This window comes from Ascaphus truei, chromosome 11, assembly GCF_040206685.1.
Source record: "Ascaphus truei isolate aAscTru1 chromosome 11, aAscTru1.hap1, whole genome shotgun sequence".
NCBI lineage: Eukaryota > Metazoa > Chordata > Amphibia > Anura > Ascaphidae > Ascaphus > Ascaphus truei.
The window spans coordinates 15,496,255-15,513,255 of record NC_134493.1 but is presented as its reverse complement, the minus strand read 5'-3'; the positions used below and the strand labels follow the sequence as shown (position 1 = coordinate 15,513,255).

At 38.4% G+C, this 17,001-nt stretch overlaps 1 protein-coding gene across 8 annotated transcripts in view; it reads right to left on the bottom strand.

Moving 5' to 3' along the window:
• RBFOX1 (RNA binding fox-1 homolog 1) overlaps window positions 1–16,636 on the bottom strand; it is a 658,912-nt gene extending 642,276 nt beyond the window's left edge. For 3 of the 8 annotated variants that reach the window (XM_075565302.1, XM_075565301.1, XM_075565298.1), the window contains exon 1: window positions 15,997–16,634. In XM_075565302.1, the coding sequence (XP_075421417.1) occupies window positions 15,997–16,140 (144 nt within the window). In that variant the 5' untranslated portion in view covers window positions 16,141–16,634. Of the gene's footprint in view, window positions 1–15,996 lie in introns of all 8 variants that reach the window. The other 5 variants (XM_075565294.1, XM_075565297.1, XM_075565296.1 and 2 more) reach the window with 5 other exon arrangements.
• Window positions 16,637–17,001: the final 365 nt, after the last annotated feature.

Sequence of the window (17,001 nt, the reverse complement as noted above, 5' to 3'; positions counted from 1 at the left end):
TTGTGTTAAGTGGAGGAAAATTATCACACGCTACATAGTTATATTGTTACATAGTTACATAGTTACATAGTAGATGAGTTTGAAAAAAGTCCATCAAGTTCAACCTATGATACATTTCGATTACTGATACTTATCCTATATTTGTATTGACAGTATTTTGACCCAGGGGAAGACATACAAAATACCACTGTGAAAAATGATCCAATGATGTTTCATAAGGGGACAAAAATAAATTCCTTTCTGATGCCAAATAACGACAATCAGATTAATCCCTGGATCAAAATCCTTCCCATGTATACTTATTTGGTATATCCCTGTATTCCTTTCCTTTCTAAAAATGTGCCCAAACTTTTTTGAACAAATCTATTGTATCTGCCATCACAGTCTCCATGGGTAATGAATCCCACATTTTAACTGCCCTTACTGTAATGAACCCTTTCCTTTGTTGCTGTTGAAATCTTTTTTCCCTCTAACTTTAAGGGATGATATCTATTTATTGGACACATTCAAAATAAAAAATATCAACATTCAATGTTAAGAGGGAAAACACCTTATGGTTAGAGGTGGGCACATTTTTGGGGTGGATTTGGATCCGGAGCGGATCGGCCGGTTCCTTTGGTGCACGGATTTCACTGGATCAATATGAAAAAGGGCGATTCGCGTTTTTCAGCTTTTGTATTATTATTACCAATACACGCCACGCATTGCACAACCCGTGGATGGATTTGTAGAATCGAATCCGTGGATTCAGTAATCCGTTGACGGATTGTTAAGAACCCGCCAAAGGATTGCTGAATCCACGGATTCGATTCTACAAATCTATCCACGGGTTGAATCCAATCGTGGTTTTTGATGAATCCGCATAGATAGAAACCGCCCAAATAAATCCGTTTGCTGATTTTACACGGCGAAACGGATTTTGGAGTTACATCAGCGAAAATTCGGGAAACTGATTTGGGTGGATATGCCCATGTCTACTTATAGTCCATTGACTTGTATAGGCTGACAGGTGTCTTCAAGCACCAGGAAGGGATTTATGGCAGAAGACTGCTTAATGAAATTGGAGCTTAATCCAATGCGCAGAAATATTATTAATGGCAAATTCCATGGTTCTGTTGCATCACAGAAAACAAAACACAGGTGTAACATTCCTACATAAAATTTCAAATAATTTAGCAAAAATTGCTTAATTTCTCACAGTTGTGAAAATTATTAACCTTTCATAAGCAACCAAAATTTTAAAATGCATGTAAACAACAATAATGCAGTCTTAATACACAACTTGGAATGTGTTACATGAAATACAATTTTTAACTTTTAAAAAGATTGTTCTGCACTTCACCCTAGTCATTTCTGAGGTGTCCAAAAATGTAAATCTGAGTTTAATATAATTTACCAGATTATTTCATAAATGCAATATTTCCCTGACTTCCACTGCATTGTAGATAAAGAGAAGGATATACCTCGCTCTAACCACTGTGAATAAATATAATGGTAGTGTGGGTGTGTGTGCTACCAGGGTAGTGAAATATGCCAGAAAAGGAATGGGTTGTGTTAAAAAAACACTTCCCATGTAGAAAGACCCTATTAATGGCGCACAACAGACCAGTCTGTTGTGCACCATTAATAGGGTCTTTCTACATGGGAAGTGTTTTTTAACACAACCCATTCCTTTTCTGGCTTCCACTGCATTGCACAGATTTTTTTTTTAGATTTTTAATTTAAATTTGTCGAAAAAGCAACATTTATGAAAATGTGTTTGGTATAAAAGAGGAAGAGACGTTATATGGGATAATTTTTTATGCTGGCGAAAGAGTGCCAGATCATTTCTATGCAAACTTCTATTGCACAAATATCATATACATACAGTAACAATTGGAAGCAAACAGGCTGAAAACAGCAGAAATAGATTTCGTCAACACATTCTCTCGATCTTCATAGGAAATTCTTAGGTTCCTTGGTGTTGTAAAATGTGGCAAAGTGCTCCATTGTCTAAATGTATTAAGGCAGCATCCACTGCATTGAATAAAAGTCAATGCTTGGCATGACGTTACCCGATAACCTCTCTCCTGAAATTAGTTTATTAACACAACCCAGCCCTGCAAGTGAACAAAAGCAATGGTGCGGTGCGTATAAATCATTAATACTATGCTGTGCAATGGCTGAATTTGCTGTGTTAGCTAGAAAGCCTTTCCACACAACAGGGATTTGGGGGGTTAGAATGGGCTGCTATGAAATGTACTCCATCATTCTCTGTGTTTGAAGCTTCCCAATAGCTTTCTACTTTCTGGCCCTTTTTCTTAGCAGCCCTGAAGTCAAACACTTCCAGAAAAAAAATCTCTAAGGTTTTTAACAGTATTAAAAGGATATTCAGTTGCAGAAATTCAAGTATATTCAGATTAGATGTACTGCATATGTAGCTTTCAATACGAAATGTAAAATCTCCTTTGTCTGCTATTCAGTAAACAGATCTGTAATTATTAATGATGTTGGAATACCTATTACATGTACAAATTCCAGATTGCCACCATAAAGTATAAATCATTGCATCTTCTTCACCTCTCAACAGTGCCTGCTTTTCCTTTTTGGGCTCATACTGTATATTTGTAATCTAGGCAACCGGATTTCATTGAAATACCTTGAGAAGCAAAATTTTCATGTGTTCTCTAGTGCTGAAAAACAGCGACAGGAAATTATTTCAAACAACTTCCCCTGCATGTGTAACAATTCAAGTAGGGCTGGTGTCAGACATTATTTAACAGCAAAATGTCCTTTATATGCAGACCATAAGGTGTGTTGTATCTAGTTTCCTACCATATATTTGTTTTACGACATAGTATTCAGAGAGAGGCATTTATCTTGCTACAAAACAATATCTTTCAAAGCAGTTTTGTGTATTGCCTTCTTACTTAAATTTGGTGTTATTCTTGATCCAGTTTTGAACCAATTTTGCATTAGAAAGACTCTTATAAGTGACTGTATTTTAAAAAGAATCTGAAAAATGAAGTACGTATATGTGTGAGTCTCTGGGACACCTGATTTTAGAAAGTATCTCTGCCAATTTACTTCAAGCTACAGTGATTACACCAATATTACAAAATTAGGAAGCCACTGCAATTATAATATAAACTAAATTTGGAGTTAATGTTGCAGGAACAAAATGCCTGCGTGGAAAATGAGAAGTGGTTGTGTGGTGAATTAGAATTCCCATTCAATAAAATATTACAATCTGGTTTTAGCTTAAATCAAAAATAGCATGTAATGTACAAAAATGTACGTACATTAATCTTTCTAGAAGAAGGGAATGGAATAGAAAAGGGAAATTAAACCGCATAATGTTTCCTATTCAAATGGTGTCCATTTTAGGACGTGTGTCATGGAAAATGCAGTCGTCCCTGCTCCGAGACTTCCTTCTTCAAAACTCCCTTCTACTTAACTCCCACCTCAGTGCTTCATTTCAGAGGGGTTGTTTCGAATGAGGGAGGAAGTTTTAGAGCAAGGAGTACAGAGGAGGTAGATTGGTTAGACTGAGGAGAACGTTTTGAAGGATGAAGAAGGATCTTTAGGCTGAGGACCCACTGCGGTCGGCGGCGTGCAGCCTCACCTGCACATGATGTCCTCCCGAGCCGGCCCCAGTCCCTTCTCACTGCAAGGCTCACTTAGCGCTGTGACGCGTCAGCCGCCAGGGGATGCAAGAGGATTGTGATCCCAAACAGTGACACGTCACGTGGTGCGCTGGTGAGCCTATCAGCACCGGGGACTGGAGCTGTCAGAGCATCCCCCACCTCCAAAAGGTAGGGGGGGAAGTGTGTGTATGTATGTGTGTGTATGTATGTGTATATATGTATATGTTTGTGTGTGTGTGTGTATGTGTTGTTTGTGTATGTGTTGTGTGTGTTGTGTGTTGTGTGTTTTGTGTGTGTTGTGTGTGTTTTGCACAGCCCGAGGGGGGACATTACAGCACTTTACAGCCAAATCAATCTGCCCCCTTGTATCACCCCCCCCCCACCCCTCTCCTCCCTGACCCACCCCACCCCTCTCCTGCAGACCCACAACCTCCTCCAATCCACTCCCCGGACTCAATAGCCACGCCCCCGACCCATTTTGGCCACGCCCCCCCTGCACCGAAAAAGTTCACTACAGACCGGAGATCCCAGTGCAGTGAGGGTCCTCAGCCTTAGTAGGAAAAGGAAGGCGGAAGAGACTTTTGGAGGACAAAGGAGGGAGTTTCAGGGAGGAGGGGAACATTGTTTTGGTGAAGGGAGGATTTCGCTTTGCACACGAGAATGTCCTAGATAACATTTTAATCTCATTGACTAAATGGAGCTGTACTCTTCTCCAGCATTCTGAATAGAGACCAGTGTGTTTTCATTTAGGCTTATCAATAGTCACTACCAATTAGAATTCTAAAGCTACAGATGTAGCTAGCACTTTAGAAGATCACGAATAACAAGAGTTCCCCTATGACTCTGAGGGCATGTCATGTTTGTTCAGTGGAGCCATTGAAAAATATTGGGTTATGGATTTCCCACCAAGAAGGTGTTTGTAGGTACAATAGCAGCCACCACATATTCGTTATATATAAAAAGCCATTCATGATTGATAGCAATTCAAGCCATTGATAACGAAAAATAGCAAGAGGAGTGGTGAACTGCTCGCCGGTCAGGGAAAGACTGAACGCAAACTTGAAAAAACGAAATGTATTCAATGTCAGAAAAACACATCTCCAAAGCAAAACGCTAACGCATTTCGTACCACAAAGGATACAGTACCCTGCGTGGTACGAAACGCGTAAGAGATTTGCTTTGGAGACGTGTTTTTCCGACTTCGAATACATTTCGTTAGTTCAAGATTGCGTTCAGTCTTTCCCTGAATGGCTATCAGTGCACCGCTCCTCTTGCTATTTTTTGTTACCTTACCTTGCTGGCGCACGCTTCATCGGATACCGGCAATTAGCTGTCATCAATTCCGACATTGCACCAGAGCTGTGAGTAATTCTTTATCTGTCAGCATCAGAGCCAGTGTGTGACATCAGGTTCATTGGGGGTAGCGGGGCTTGTGGGTTTGTTCTCTGCCGGGCGTCTCACTTGTCAGTGAGCGCTCCAGTGCAGATACTTTCCCTGCTATATTCACACCCCTCCTGTGTTATTATTGTCCACATATACATGGGCTCTGTGTTTATCTATATAGAGTCAGCTTTGCATTGTACCCTACATTGGATCAGCAGTGATATACTGCATTAAGTGCTTATATATTTCCTATCTGTTAGATTTAGAGCATCCGTTCCGGGGATCATCACCGTTTTTTCAAGCCATTGATAACATTTGTATGAATAAGGATTGCATGCAGAAAACAGTACTTATTCACACTCATTGCTACTATATGTCATATAAATATCATTGTTTTTGTTGTATAGCGTAGTACTGCAACAGTGTAGGCAGTGCTGTACATAGAAGTGTTCCTTGCCCTTTAGAGCTTACAATCCATTTTTTGGTGCCTGAGGCACAGGGAGATAGAGTGACTTGTCTAAGGTTACAGGGAGGTGACACCAGTCAGCAGGTTACCCTGCTTCAAAGTCACTGCCATTGTTTTCAGAGCTAATGCTTTTGTACACTGAGTCACTCCTCCAGCATTTCTGCAAGGAACCAGTGTGGCATACTATTGTTTCACTTGTCGACTTGTATCTAAAAATATAATCATCATTCATAAGAATGGCACTAATTCCCATCATCTGCATAATTTGCTATGTTGATAAGTCTTCACAAAATGTATTTTTTAAACAAATTATTTTTCTGAAACTAAACTTAAAAAAATACTTAATAAAGATCATTGCCAAACCTTTTATGTGTATGTTTTGTAAAGCCGTAGCCTGTGGATATTAGGATATGGAAATAAGACTACAAGGCATAATAAATAAATTTGTGAGAACATAAGTGCTTGATACCTATTTCCAGTATGTTAAGACTATATTAATTAGACAACAAGGTTGTCTAAATTCTGCCAATCAAATAATACCGTGGATGTTGCAGGGATATTGCAATTTTTCCTACAATAGCAAATATCACTGCCAGAGTTCTGCACTGTTTAACAGGTCTTCTAAACTTAAAGTGTTAAATAAACACTTTAGTTTAAGAGAATAATAAAGATTATAGGAATAAACCCAAAATGCATGCAGGAGTCTCTCTGTATTACCCAATGAGGACGCTCTGAATGGAAATAAATGAAGCCCCTGCAGTGCTATTCTGTCAGCCTTTGAAAGTAAATAACTTAGCTTCTGACAAGAGAGAGACCATTTTTTTCCTCCTACCATGGAGCATTAATTGAGCTGTGCAGTTATGTTACAACTGAGATAGAGAAGTGTTCAAACTGGAACAGATAATAAGGGTCGCTGGCTCATTATGTGTTTCTGTGTAAAGTTATACAACTTTCACCTGATCTTGGGTAGAAGAGTCTGCAGAGCAAATCAGTGTGTTCCAACAACTGCTGCATATATCATAATATAATTATCCTTTTCATTTAGGGAACCTTCACACTGTACACTAAGGACAAATGCTGTATTTTAATACTTTGGTAGTTATATTTATTTCTATAAACAAAATCATCTAATGTATTTGTGGTGTTAAAACTAAATGAGCAACAAACTATACTGCAAATTATACATTTCATGTCAAACTCATGACTGAGATATTTATAGAACTTGGTAATTAGAAGTATGATGTATTTCTAGTAGAAAGATAACTCCTAGACTATTCGTTAAAATGCTTTGGGCAAGATTATTAAAAGTCTGTGGTGTCTTTTAGTGCAAAAATATTGTTATTCAAAAATTAACCAAATATATGACATTTTGTATTCTCATCATGTAAACAGCAACAATAACAAAATATAGAACAAAACATATCTAGTGTGTTTGCTTGATAACCCCTAGGAAGCTGCAAGTACAAAAAGAAGGTACCTTAATGCACGTGCAGTCTCACAAAAAAAAGTAAAGAAAAATAGATAAGAAAGAAGGTCCCGGGAACTCATAGTACTCGGCCTGCTACAGATGTATTAAGACGTTCTGTCTCTGGGGCTGCAGCTGCAAATGCTTAAGGCTACTCCCCCAGTGTCGTCTGCAGTGCGCGCGCCTGGTAGGCTGGCAATGCGTGCAGCTGTGTAAACCGCGATCTCTGATCTGTGGCTGAGCTGCAGGAGAATGTGATGAGGGGGCGTGGCGGGGGCGCGGTCACGACGTCACCCAGCTGGTTCACCCTCATTGGCTGAACCGCCGGGGGTGAGGACAGCGTTCCATCGCCAGCTCTAAAGACAATTTTCTTGCTTTCAGAAAATCTAGTCGAGCAACGCGGCGGCAAAGTGTGCGTCAAGGCAGCTAGTGGGCCGGGCCCCGTTGACGGGCGGCTCTTGTTCCTTCAGCGCACGCCATAGCGTATATACTGGGGACCTAGCCTAAGGCTACGGCCCCAGTGTCAGCTCCTGCATGCGCGTATGGCGGCCTGCCAGTGCGTGTATGGGTGCGGTCTGAGCCCGAGCTGCAGGGGGAAATACAAGGGGGGGGGCGTGGTGGTGGCATGGCCATGATGACACACGTCGTGACGTGGCCAATGCTCGGCCTCCGTGCCAAAAGACAAAAATCTTGTCTTTTTGCCAAGGGGGTCACGCATCGTTGCTTGTGCGCGCACGCACAGAAACCAACTGGGGCCTTCCGCATAGAGGCATGTGCCTTGAGGGCGCCATAGCTCGCGCAGCAGCATACACTGGGGACTCAGTCTAAGGTCATGATTATACCAAAAAATGCCTGCAGCTTCGCCAGGAGCAACACCGCACAGCACCAAAACAAAGAGTATAAATCCCAACAAAGTGTTTATACCTATGGCGACGGTGCGCCACGTCCTACTGCAATGCAGGAGACAGTTGAAGAGATTTGTCAATTTGTTTTCAGTGTGACGGCCAAGTACAGTACAGATGTCAGCCTTGTCTCCCCTGCAGTCACACGCGCAGAATGTGACATCACAGATGCGCGCGCATCGCAGTTCATTAGTATTATTGCAGCCTAAAGTTGCAGCTGCAGAGACAGCGCTGCCCCAATATTGCTGCGGGTGGTTCATGCTTCCGGATTTGATGCCCCGCTGCGATATTCCTCCAGCACTAGGGCAGTTGCGGTCCCTCCCACGTCTTGCCCCGATGCTGAAAACAGCATCTTGCTACATCTGTATATCTCTTAAAGACACTATAATAATCACAGTAAAACAAAAGGATCAAAGGGCACATCCATAAATAGACAATAAGGATATTTATTCAAAAATACATCTCATAAGTGACACAGGTTGCCAGCATTGCGATCGCCATGCACCTTTCTCAGGGATAAGGAGAAGGAAACACTGGCAATCTATGGCACTTATATGATGTATCTGTGATGAAATATCCTTTATTTTTTGCTACTATTGATGAATGTTCCGTTTGGTTCTTTTGTTTTTCCCTGAAAGCACGAGGACAGCCTGCATGAAATATCTCTCTGTATTGCATGTGCAATATCATGCATTACAAGATCCATTCAGTTCGGGTTTCTAAAGAGAAGTGCTAGATGGCTATCTAAAGACTGTCCTGTTGCAATTTTGGGGGAAGGCGAACACAATGCAAAGGAAGCAAATGATTGTGCATTGGTCTAGTCAGGAGATAAATGAGAGATGCTAGCACAGGAATGACATGATTTCCTCAGGAGAGCACAATGCATTAAATACTTCAATTTCAAACTGATAAATCAATTTCACCGATGCCTTGAAAAGGCTGCAGACCTTTAGGGATCTTTTCATATGGAAAGGTTCAGCTTCTCTAATGTCATTACGGCTCTTAATGCAAAGTGATATACTTTGCAGCAAAAAGCCATTGTCACTTTTTTTCTTCACCTACAAAGCCAGCAAGATTTTGCCACGGTTTAAAACAAGGGACAATGCAATGGAATGTAATCAGGTATATTATGTGGCAGACAGAACCTGTGCATTGAAAATGTAAACAGAAGCAATACATAAACTACCTTAAAGTAAAATGATCCTTATCTATATGTGGTGAGAATATAATACAGTACATGATAAATCATAATGCTTTTGGACGAGTCATAAAATGTACAATCAATTGGCATATTGCTGTATATCATAAATATATAGGTGCACTCCCTGGAAAACAATGAAGGATTTTTGATCTTACATTCAGTAATGCCTCTATAAGTGCAGTATCAGTCACAGAAAATTGGCATCTTTTTACTTTTTGCTAAATCCACGCATAAAAACAATTGACTTGGAACACCATGACTGACTTGTGGTGTACAGTATTTGTACATCTCTGCCTATCAGCTGATAGATTCATTGGTGATTATTACCTTAACCCCTTGGGTGCCATAACACATAGACACTAAGTCATGGTCACTAAGTCGGGTACTCCAGGGGCCCCATGATGTAATGGCCATGTGATGGCCTTAAACTGCTTGTTTTCAAGAAGAGATCGGATTCTGTGCTCCTATTGAGTTATGGACACAATCTACCACACAAGGAGATTGCAGAGGTGGATTCTTCCTCTTCCACTACCCAGATTCAGTGGTTCTGCGATCAAGTGATTGCAATGTGCCGCAGGGGCTGTGGCACCCTCGTGTAGGCGGCCTATCCAGCACCCAAAGTCTTAAGCACTTAAAGACCTTTCATTCTCTGCTTTCCCTAGCAATATGTTGCAGATCCCTTCAGCAATTGAGTAGGCCAGCAAAGGTTTCCATGGCCAAAGTACGAGTGGGTTAACAACTAGGAATCCTTTTTCACTACTAGTTAAGAGTTTCAACTGTTACAAGCAATGGTTAAAATCATGAACAAAGCAAATACAATTCTAGCCTAATGTTATCTTCGTAATTAAAACATCAAAACACACAGGGACATTACTCTTATGACATTTAAGGTATCTCCAGATGTCCCAGTTACACCCACATTTTTTTCTCTCTTTTCCTTCAGAATAGTATATTTGCTAAGAGTGCCATGCTGCCCCCTCTGGTGAAAATATATCAGTCTACCAGTATTTTTAATAATGCATATGATGTGTTTTAGTTTGACAAAATATAATTTATCAACAGCACATTGTTTTCTTAGAAGAATTATGTTTCCACACGGGGAACCAAGGCTGGTTAAAGGAATCAAAAGATGCTAAGAAATATTCTGGTCCATCAGCTACAGGCCAATTATTCAAGGGCCAGCTGTAAGAAAGACAGATGGCGAGTGAGCATTAGTAACTTCTTGCTCATGTAGGCAGTGATTGGAATGTCTCACGTGAAAATGGCAATGAAAAAGCAGGCTAACTTGTATAGGTTAGCAGATGATAACTTGTCAGCACAGTCCCATGGCTAGTTACATACAGTACAGATGTAGCAGATGGTTTTTCACCTGCTCGCGTGCACCAGCAGGTGCAATGATGTGTTAGCCACGCCCCTTACTTCATGCAAGGCTAATTCATTTACAATGGTGTCTGCTTCCGCTACATCCCGCAGAGCGGAGCAATAACGGCTACATCTGTATGACACAATATGGTCAGACTTTAATATGGAAACAGCTTAAAATACTATATATATATATATATATATATATATATATATATATATATAAAATCATTGCATATTTCCAGTGTAACTACATAGCTCTAAGCATTTTAAAGAGCCTAATCCATAAGAGTGCACTGGAAAGTACAAAACTTTTTTTTTCAACTTTTACATCAATCTTTAAAGACGACAAATGGTGTTTTAACCTTACATTCGATATTTAAAGGTACAGTTTTATGAAAACTAATGTTATTTAACAAGTTTAAGATATGGGGATAGGAATATTTCCTCCTTTTAATACAGGATTACAATTATTTTCCCCAAAGTGTCTATTAAAGAAGCCTGCAATACTTCAGAAATTACTTTTCCACCTGGCTGGTTTTTAAATTTATTGATAAGGAATTTGTTGTGTTTTTTTTACAAAACACTATGGGATGTTTAAACATATTAAATGTAATTTGGAATGAAAATGGTGCCAAATATGTTTTAGTTTTAAATGAACCATTGCCTTGTAACACCCCCACTGTTAAAGGCACCTAATTTGTATTATATTGTAATACAGTCCATCACTTATTAAACAAACAGGTTAAGTACAATTATCCTAATCATCCCACAATGAATGAAAAGGGCAACACATGTATTATAGTATTTCTAAATAATATACGACTAGTAATATTATTATATTATAATACTAACATTTGGTAGTCTTTGACTTATTTGCACTGTTGAGTCTGTGAATTTGAAAAGCTCCTCAACAATTCAGCAGCAAATTAAGCCATAAAAGGACACTGATAAACTAATCAACTGATGCATAGTGCAAGAAACACAATAACAGCTCTAATACTACTTTACCTTCCCTGGGGCTATGGCCTAAGCATCTAATACCAAAACTTGCATCGCCAGCGCTTTCCAAATGCCAATTTTCTTTCGTATATGTACTGAAGATTGGCCGGTTTCAGCCACGATTAACTCTGTAATGTAGGATACTCTCTAATTAAAGAGGGAAAAAAGTTGATCTCGATGTTTTAGTTCAATGGTTTTCGATCTGGGTATGTCCATGGTGAGAAATGGCTCCATTTCAGATTAATTACCCCCCCCCCCCCCACTCCTCTCTACAGATCACTTCATTTCGTAAAATAAACTTCATGCATCATCATTAAGTGAGGGGCACAAATTAACAATTCTAACATGTTGACAAGGTCATGGTCCACTGAAAGATAACATATCATAATGTATGTGCGCAGATGGTCCTTCAAATCCTGTCTACAAAATTTATATAAAGCAGAATGAAAAAAATTGAAACATTTATAAAGATGAGTTAAATCAGAAGAGGAAATGTGTTTTGCTGGTGTTTTTTTTAGTACATATTTAAAAATCTGTTAGATGCATGTTTTCTGAGTTTTTGTCTTTATTGTGCAAAAAAATACATAGGTTTGTAATAGTTTATTTCATATAAAATTCATCATATACTGATTGTTAATATTGATGACTATTGGGGGAATTCCAAGCTTCACCTTTTAAAAAAAAACTAATTATGGAAAATGAATTCCCCATTAATTTTGAAGGGGTGCCGAAAAAAAATAATCAAAAGATTAAAATGTTGGAATCATAGTTTGTAGAAAAAATAACACAAATTCTTGCACCAATGTGAGGTTTTCAGTATGAAACGTGTTTTAGAGAGGCATTCATTGTTGGGAGCAATTTTCATAGAAGCAAATATGACGATAAAAGTCTTGTATTTCCATATTGATAACTTATTTGACTCTTCAGAAATGGAGATAACAAAGATAACATTGTGAAACTGTGAATCAAAGTCTCCTGGTGGGAAAACTGGTACAAATAAATTGCACTAGATTTATCAAAAGAAAAAGTTGAATTGCTTTTAATACAACACGTTTTATTGGATATATTTTGTGCAGTATTTCTCACCAGTTTGGTAGCCAGAAGACTTGTAAAAAGATATCTCTTTATGTTTATTCTGTCATGTTAGGCTTCAAATAAGTTTCCCAGTCAATGTACTGTAGATTTTAAATTTGCTTTGTGGAAATTAACAGCTTACTCTATTTCATAATAGTTCATACTAAGCTTGTTGACACTGCCTATTTCAGCCAATATCAGCAGCCAGCATTGTTTCTGTGCTAGTAAATAAAACAGAAAAGTTTTCTTTAAAAACAAATCGACTTTTACGTTAGATATTGTAGAAAAGGTGATTGTGGTTCATGGAAAATGTGCTAATTTAGAATAAATGAGTTTATAAACTGTAGTGCATGACCAGTGCACGGCAAAAAGATTCTGCATTGTCACTGCACCAGTGCAAAATCAAATACACTGCAATATCTGCGTCATTCATTGAAAACAAATTTCAAGAGTTGGTTAATGTCTTAACAAAACTATTGTGAATAATTTGTCCTTTGCAGATGTCAGTGCATTCATAACATATTAGAGAGACCATTGACATTTAAAGGGTATTTTACTTGTTCTATCATACAGTAAATAAACAATAATGATAATGATGTACTTTCAGTGGGTACATATATGTTATACAACAATAGGGAGTAACTTATTTACAATATTTTCTTTAAGAATAAAAACAATGATAAAGAAGTATACACTGTGTGTAACAGGAGTTAAAAGTTATAAGTAACGCTTTTTTGTTTTGTTTAATGAGACAGGACAAAGCAGTCAAGCACTACAACACAGATCTAAGGCAAACCAGTAAATGCATTTCCAAAGCTCGCAGTTAAAAGCACTGCATACTGTATGTCTGAGAGATGAGATACAGTATGTTCACAGCAAGCAGAGGTAGACTATACTGCACTCTACCCCTTTACAAAAAGTGTTTTCTTCCAGAACACTCAAATTCCACAGGAATCAAATACTATTTTTGGAAATGATCTAATGCCTAGATACATGTTCTATGCATGGGTTGATTTAGGGGTGTTAAAACGGACGTAATAAATTCATGAAAAAGAACCATTTTAAGTACATTTGAATCACTTCTCACTCTTTATAAGGTTTTGGTTTAAAAGAATTAACTGTTTTTTTTTTAGATTTTTTCATGCACTTTACTCTGAATCCCAACTGCTAAATGGTATGCATTTAAATGTACTGTAGTTATTGCTACAGATCATGCAAAAAGATTAACATCAACCCAATTGTGTTTTCATGTAATCTTCTGCTCCCTGTGTATGTGGCCACACTGACCTCTCACCTGGAAACCCATTTATTTTTTTAAATGTGTTGCCTAATGCGCAAATTATTAATAGGCAAAAGGAGATGGATAACCAGATTAAACAGAAGAGAAAGTCTTGCACCAAACAAAACAGCCAGCTAATAAAAACATTACAGGATGAGCTGCAGAGCGGATTAAACCAATGAAAGATTTATTCAGAAAGTAAAAGGACAGCCGGCTATTAGGAAGGAGGTAATTAAAAACACAATCTATGGAAGTTGATGTATTCAACATTTATCAAATGCAAATTCAGATTCTGAATGCAAACACATGAACTTCTTTCCCTCCCCTCCCCCCCTAAAAACACACTCACAATCTATGTACACATAAATCTTTTAGTATGCATATATTAGAGTATGTTAAAGTAGCGTCAAACCCATGGGCCACAGAGACAGGGCTGCACTTCTTGTTTGCTCTATTGCCCTCCTTTGTAAATAGGAAATCCAGGTTATCCCAGGGCATCTGGTCAACTAAGGCAAAGTTACTAGTAACAAATAAAACAGAAAATCTACCATTTCTAATATAATTACATGAGCAATCACCATAACAGAAGAATATATAGTATATAAACCTTTTATTTTTTTAAACAATAGTGCCGAGGTTAATGCCAAGTATTATTATTTTTTATTTTTACTTTTTTTTTTTTATAAATATGTCAGGAGAAATTTCATATGTGAAATGACTAAAAAAAAGTCCTATTTTTTTAAATGATGTGGTTAGGCATGTTTATTTTGACTTCTTCCATTCATCTTGTGCCACATGATATAGTTGTGAGGCATACATACAATAACGGAAAAGAAAAGAAAAAATGAATATTGTAGACTTTGAACACAACCTATCTTCGTAAAGACACGTAAACAAAAACAAGGAATTAGGAACAAAGAAAGGAAACAAAACATTGCAATGTGAAATGAAGATTTGTAAAATACAGTCAAGTTTTCTATTATGTAACTCTAAAGCTCGCTCTCATGCAACTAAACTGAAATATGATATTTCAATATTATAAGCACATTATGATTAGCTAGAATAATTAGAAATGCGGCAACAAAGTAATTTTGCTAGATACTATATGTGTGTGTGTGTGTGTGTGTGTGTGTGAGTGTGTACACACACACACACACACACACACACACACACACACACACACACACACATACAGTACAATAAATATAGATAAAACTATAGGTATACATATATCACATATCTCCTGTTTTTGTTTGTATGTATGTGTCTGTAAATAATGTGCCACAGTCTTTCACAGTAACCATGATTTAGTAGAAAAGGTAAATTATTTATGATGTTTATTAAACTGTGCAAAGCTCTATGCACAAAGAATGCCCTTGTAAAGTCTTTTAAGTCACAGGTGAAGAAATGAATACAGCCAAGATTCAGGGAGATTAGAAAAAAGACACCCCTTGCAAGATTAATTCTAGGACATTTATACAAGGCTACAACTGTGAATCAAGCAGACCAACATACTTGATGCAGTTAATTCCTTTAGACAGCTGCATTTAAAATAGGAAACCTAATTCCCCTGGTTTAACTTAAAATATTTTAATTTCATGTTAAACCAACACCATGTTTGAAGGGAAAATCACATTCTCTTTTTTATTGGGTTATTAGGTTTAATAGTAAGCTTTCAGTTTTACAAAAGGACACATTTACATGTCATTAAAGGGCATTATTGGCATGTCTTCTAAAACGATTAAATAAACATTCCAACGTGGCTACAGCACACAATATCTCAACATAATTGCATGTGTGAAATACACGAAGATGCAATATTGCCTACCAAAATGAAACAAAATATGCTTTTTTTTCATGATTGCAAACATCTTTAATATACAGATTATCTTTTTTCTTAGCAGGGGTAGAAATAGGATGCATGGTTTCCAGACATTAGCATCAATGCATTAGTAGTATTCCAATACTGATGACAACTGATTTACATCCTCACATCCCAACCTATAACACATTCCGCATTCTATTATCAGACATCTATGCTACTCTGCTCCCTGTCCCCTCCTCCTGATAGAAACCCTGGTTAATCAAAGAAGAAGAAGAAAAAAAAACAGGCTTTTGATGGATCAAAACTGGAATTGTTGCCCTTGACATACATGCATAAACTGGTGATAAAGTTCTGAGACACATAAAGAGGTGAAGCAGCAAAATGAAGAGAGCAATGGAAGGAGAAACTTACCTGCTGCAAGTACATAAAAGTCAAGGCACAGGAGAGCTGGGGACACATGCCCACATTCGGCAGTGCCACGCAGGTTGCACCCGTCAGGGGATGCTGCATGGTGTTGCTCTGGAGTCGACGTAGAACAAGTGAAGGGGCTAACATGCAAGCACGTTTGTCCTGGCGTGTCAGCAGGATTTTAATCTTTTTTTTTTTTTAGTTGTGGGTTTTTAAAGTACCCGTCCTCTCCCCCCCCAAAAAAAGTCCTTTTCTCCTTTGCTGTCCTACTGCTGGAAATCTGTGTTCATTTGTCAGCTAAGGCAACAAGGCAAATTACAAGTGAAACCGTTTAAACTGGAGAGAATAGTACCAAAAAGACACACAGAGAGAGAGAGAGAGAGAGAGAGAGAGAGGGATTTAGCCAAAGCCCGCTGCCTAATGATGAGTCAATGTAACTTCCTCAATGACAGTGAAGAGCTGAGGCTCAGCGTCTTCCAACATGAGCTTGCTGACTAGCAGAGGGAGAGAGAGAGATTGACTCACTGAAGCTGGTGCTGATGCTGCACGGCTTCTCATTTGTCAAATGGGTCCTAGGGCAGAGGCTTTACCACTCACCAAAATTCAAATACTGCATTTTTAAAATCCCTAGGGAGGGAGGAGAGAAATAGAGAGAGAGAGAGAGAGAAAGAGGGAGAGATCGAGCGAGCTAGTAAAAAAAAAGAAGCAGAGAGAGAGAGAGCGAGAGAGCGATTGAATGAGAAAGCTGCATCACAGACAACCGTGTGATTTCAGCAATTAATGGCACTGCCCAGCTGGGACCAAGTGTCTGTTATGATATCTTTTGCGTTGTTGTTGTTGTTGGTCAGCAACATAGTACGTTTTCTCTTTTTTTCCCCCCTTTCTACTAAGAAAACCAGAGTAAAACAGGAGAAGCTTCCTATGTGGTTAGCCAGTGATACACACACTGCTGTCTATCCCTGCTATGTGTTCTAGCCTCATTAAAACTTGTATGGAGATATTGCACAG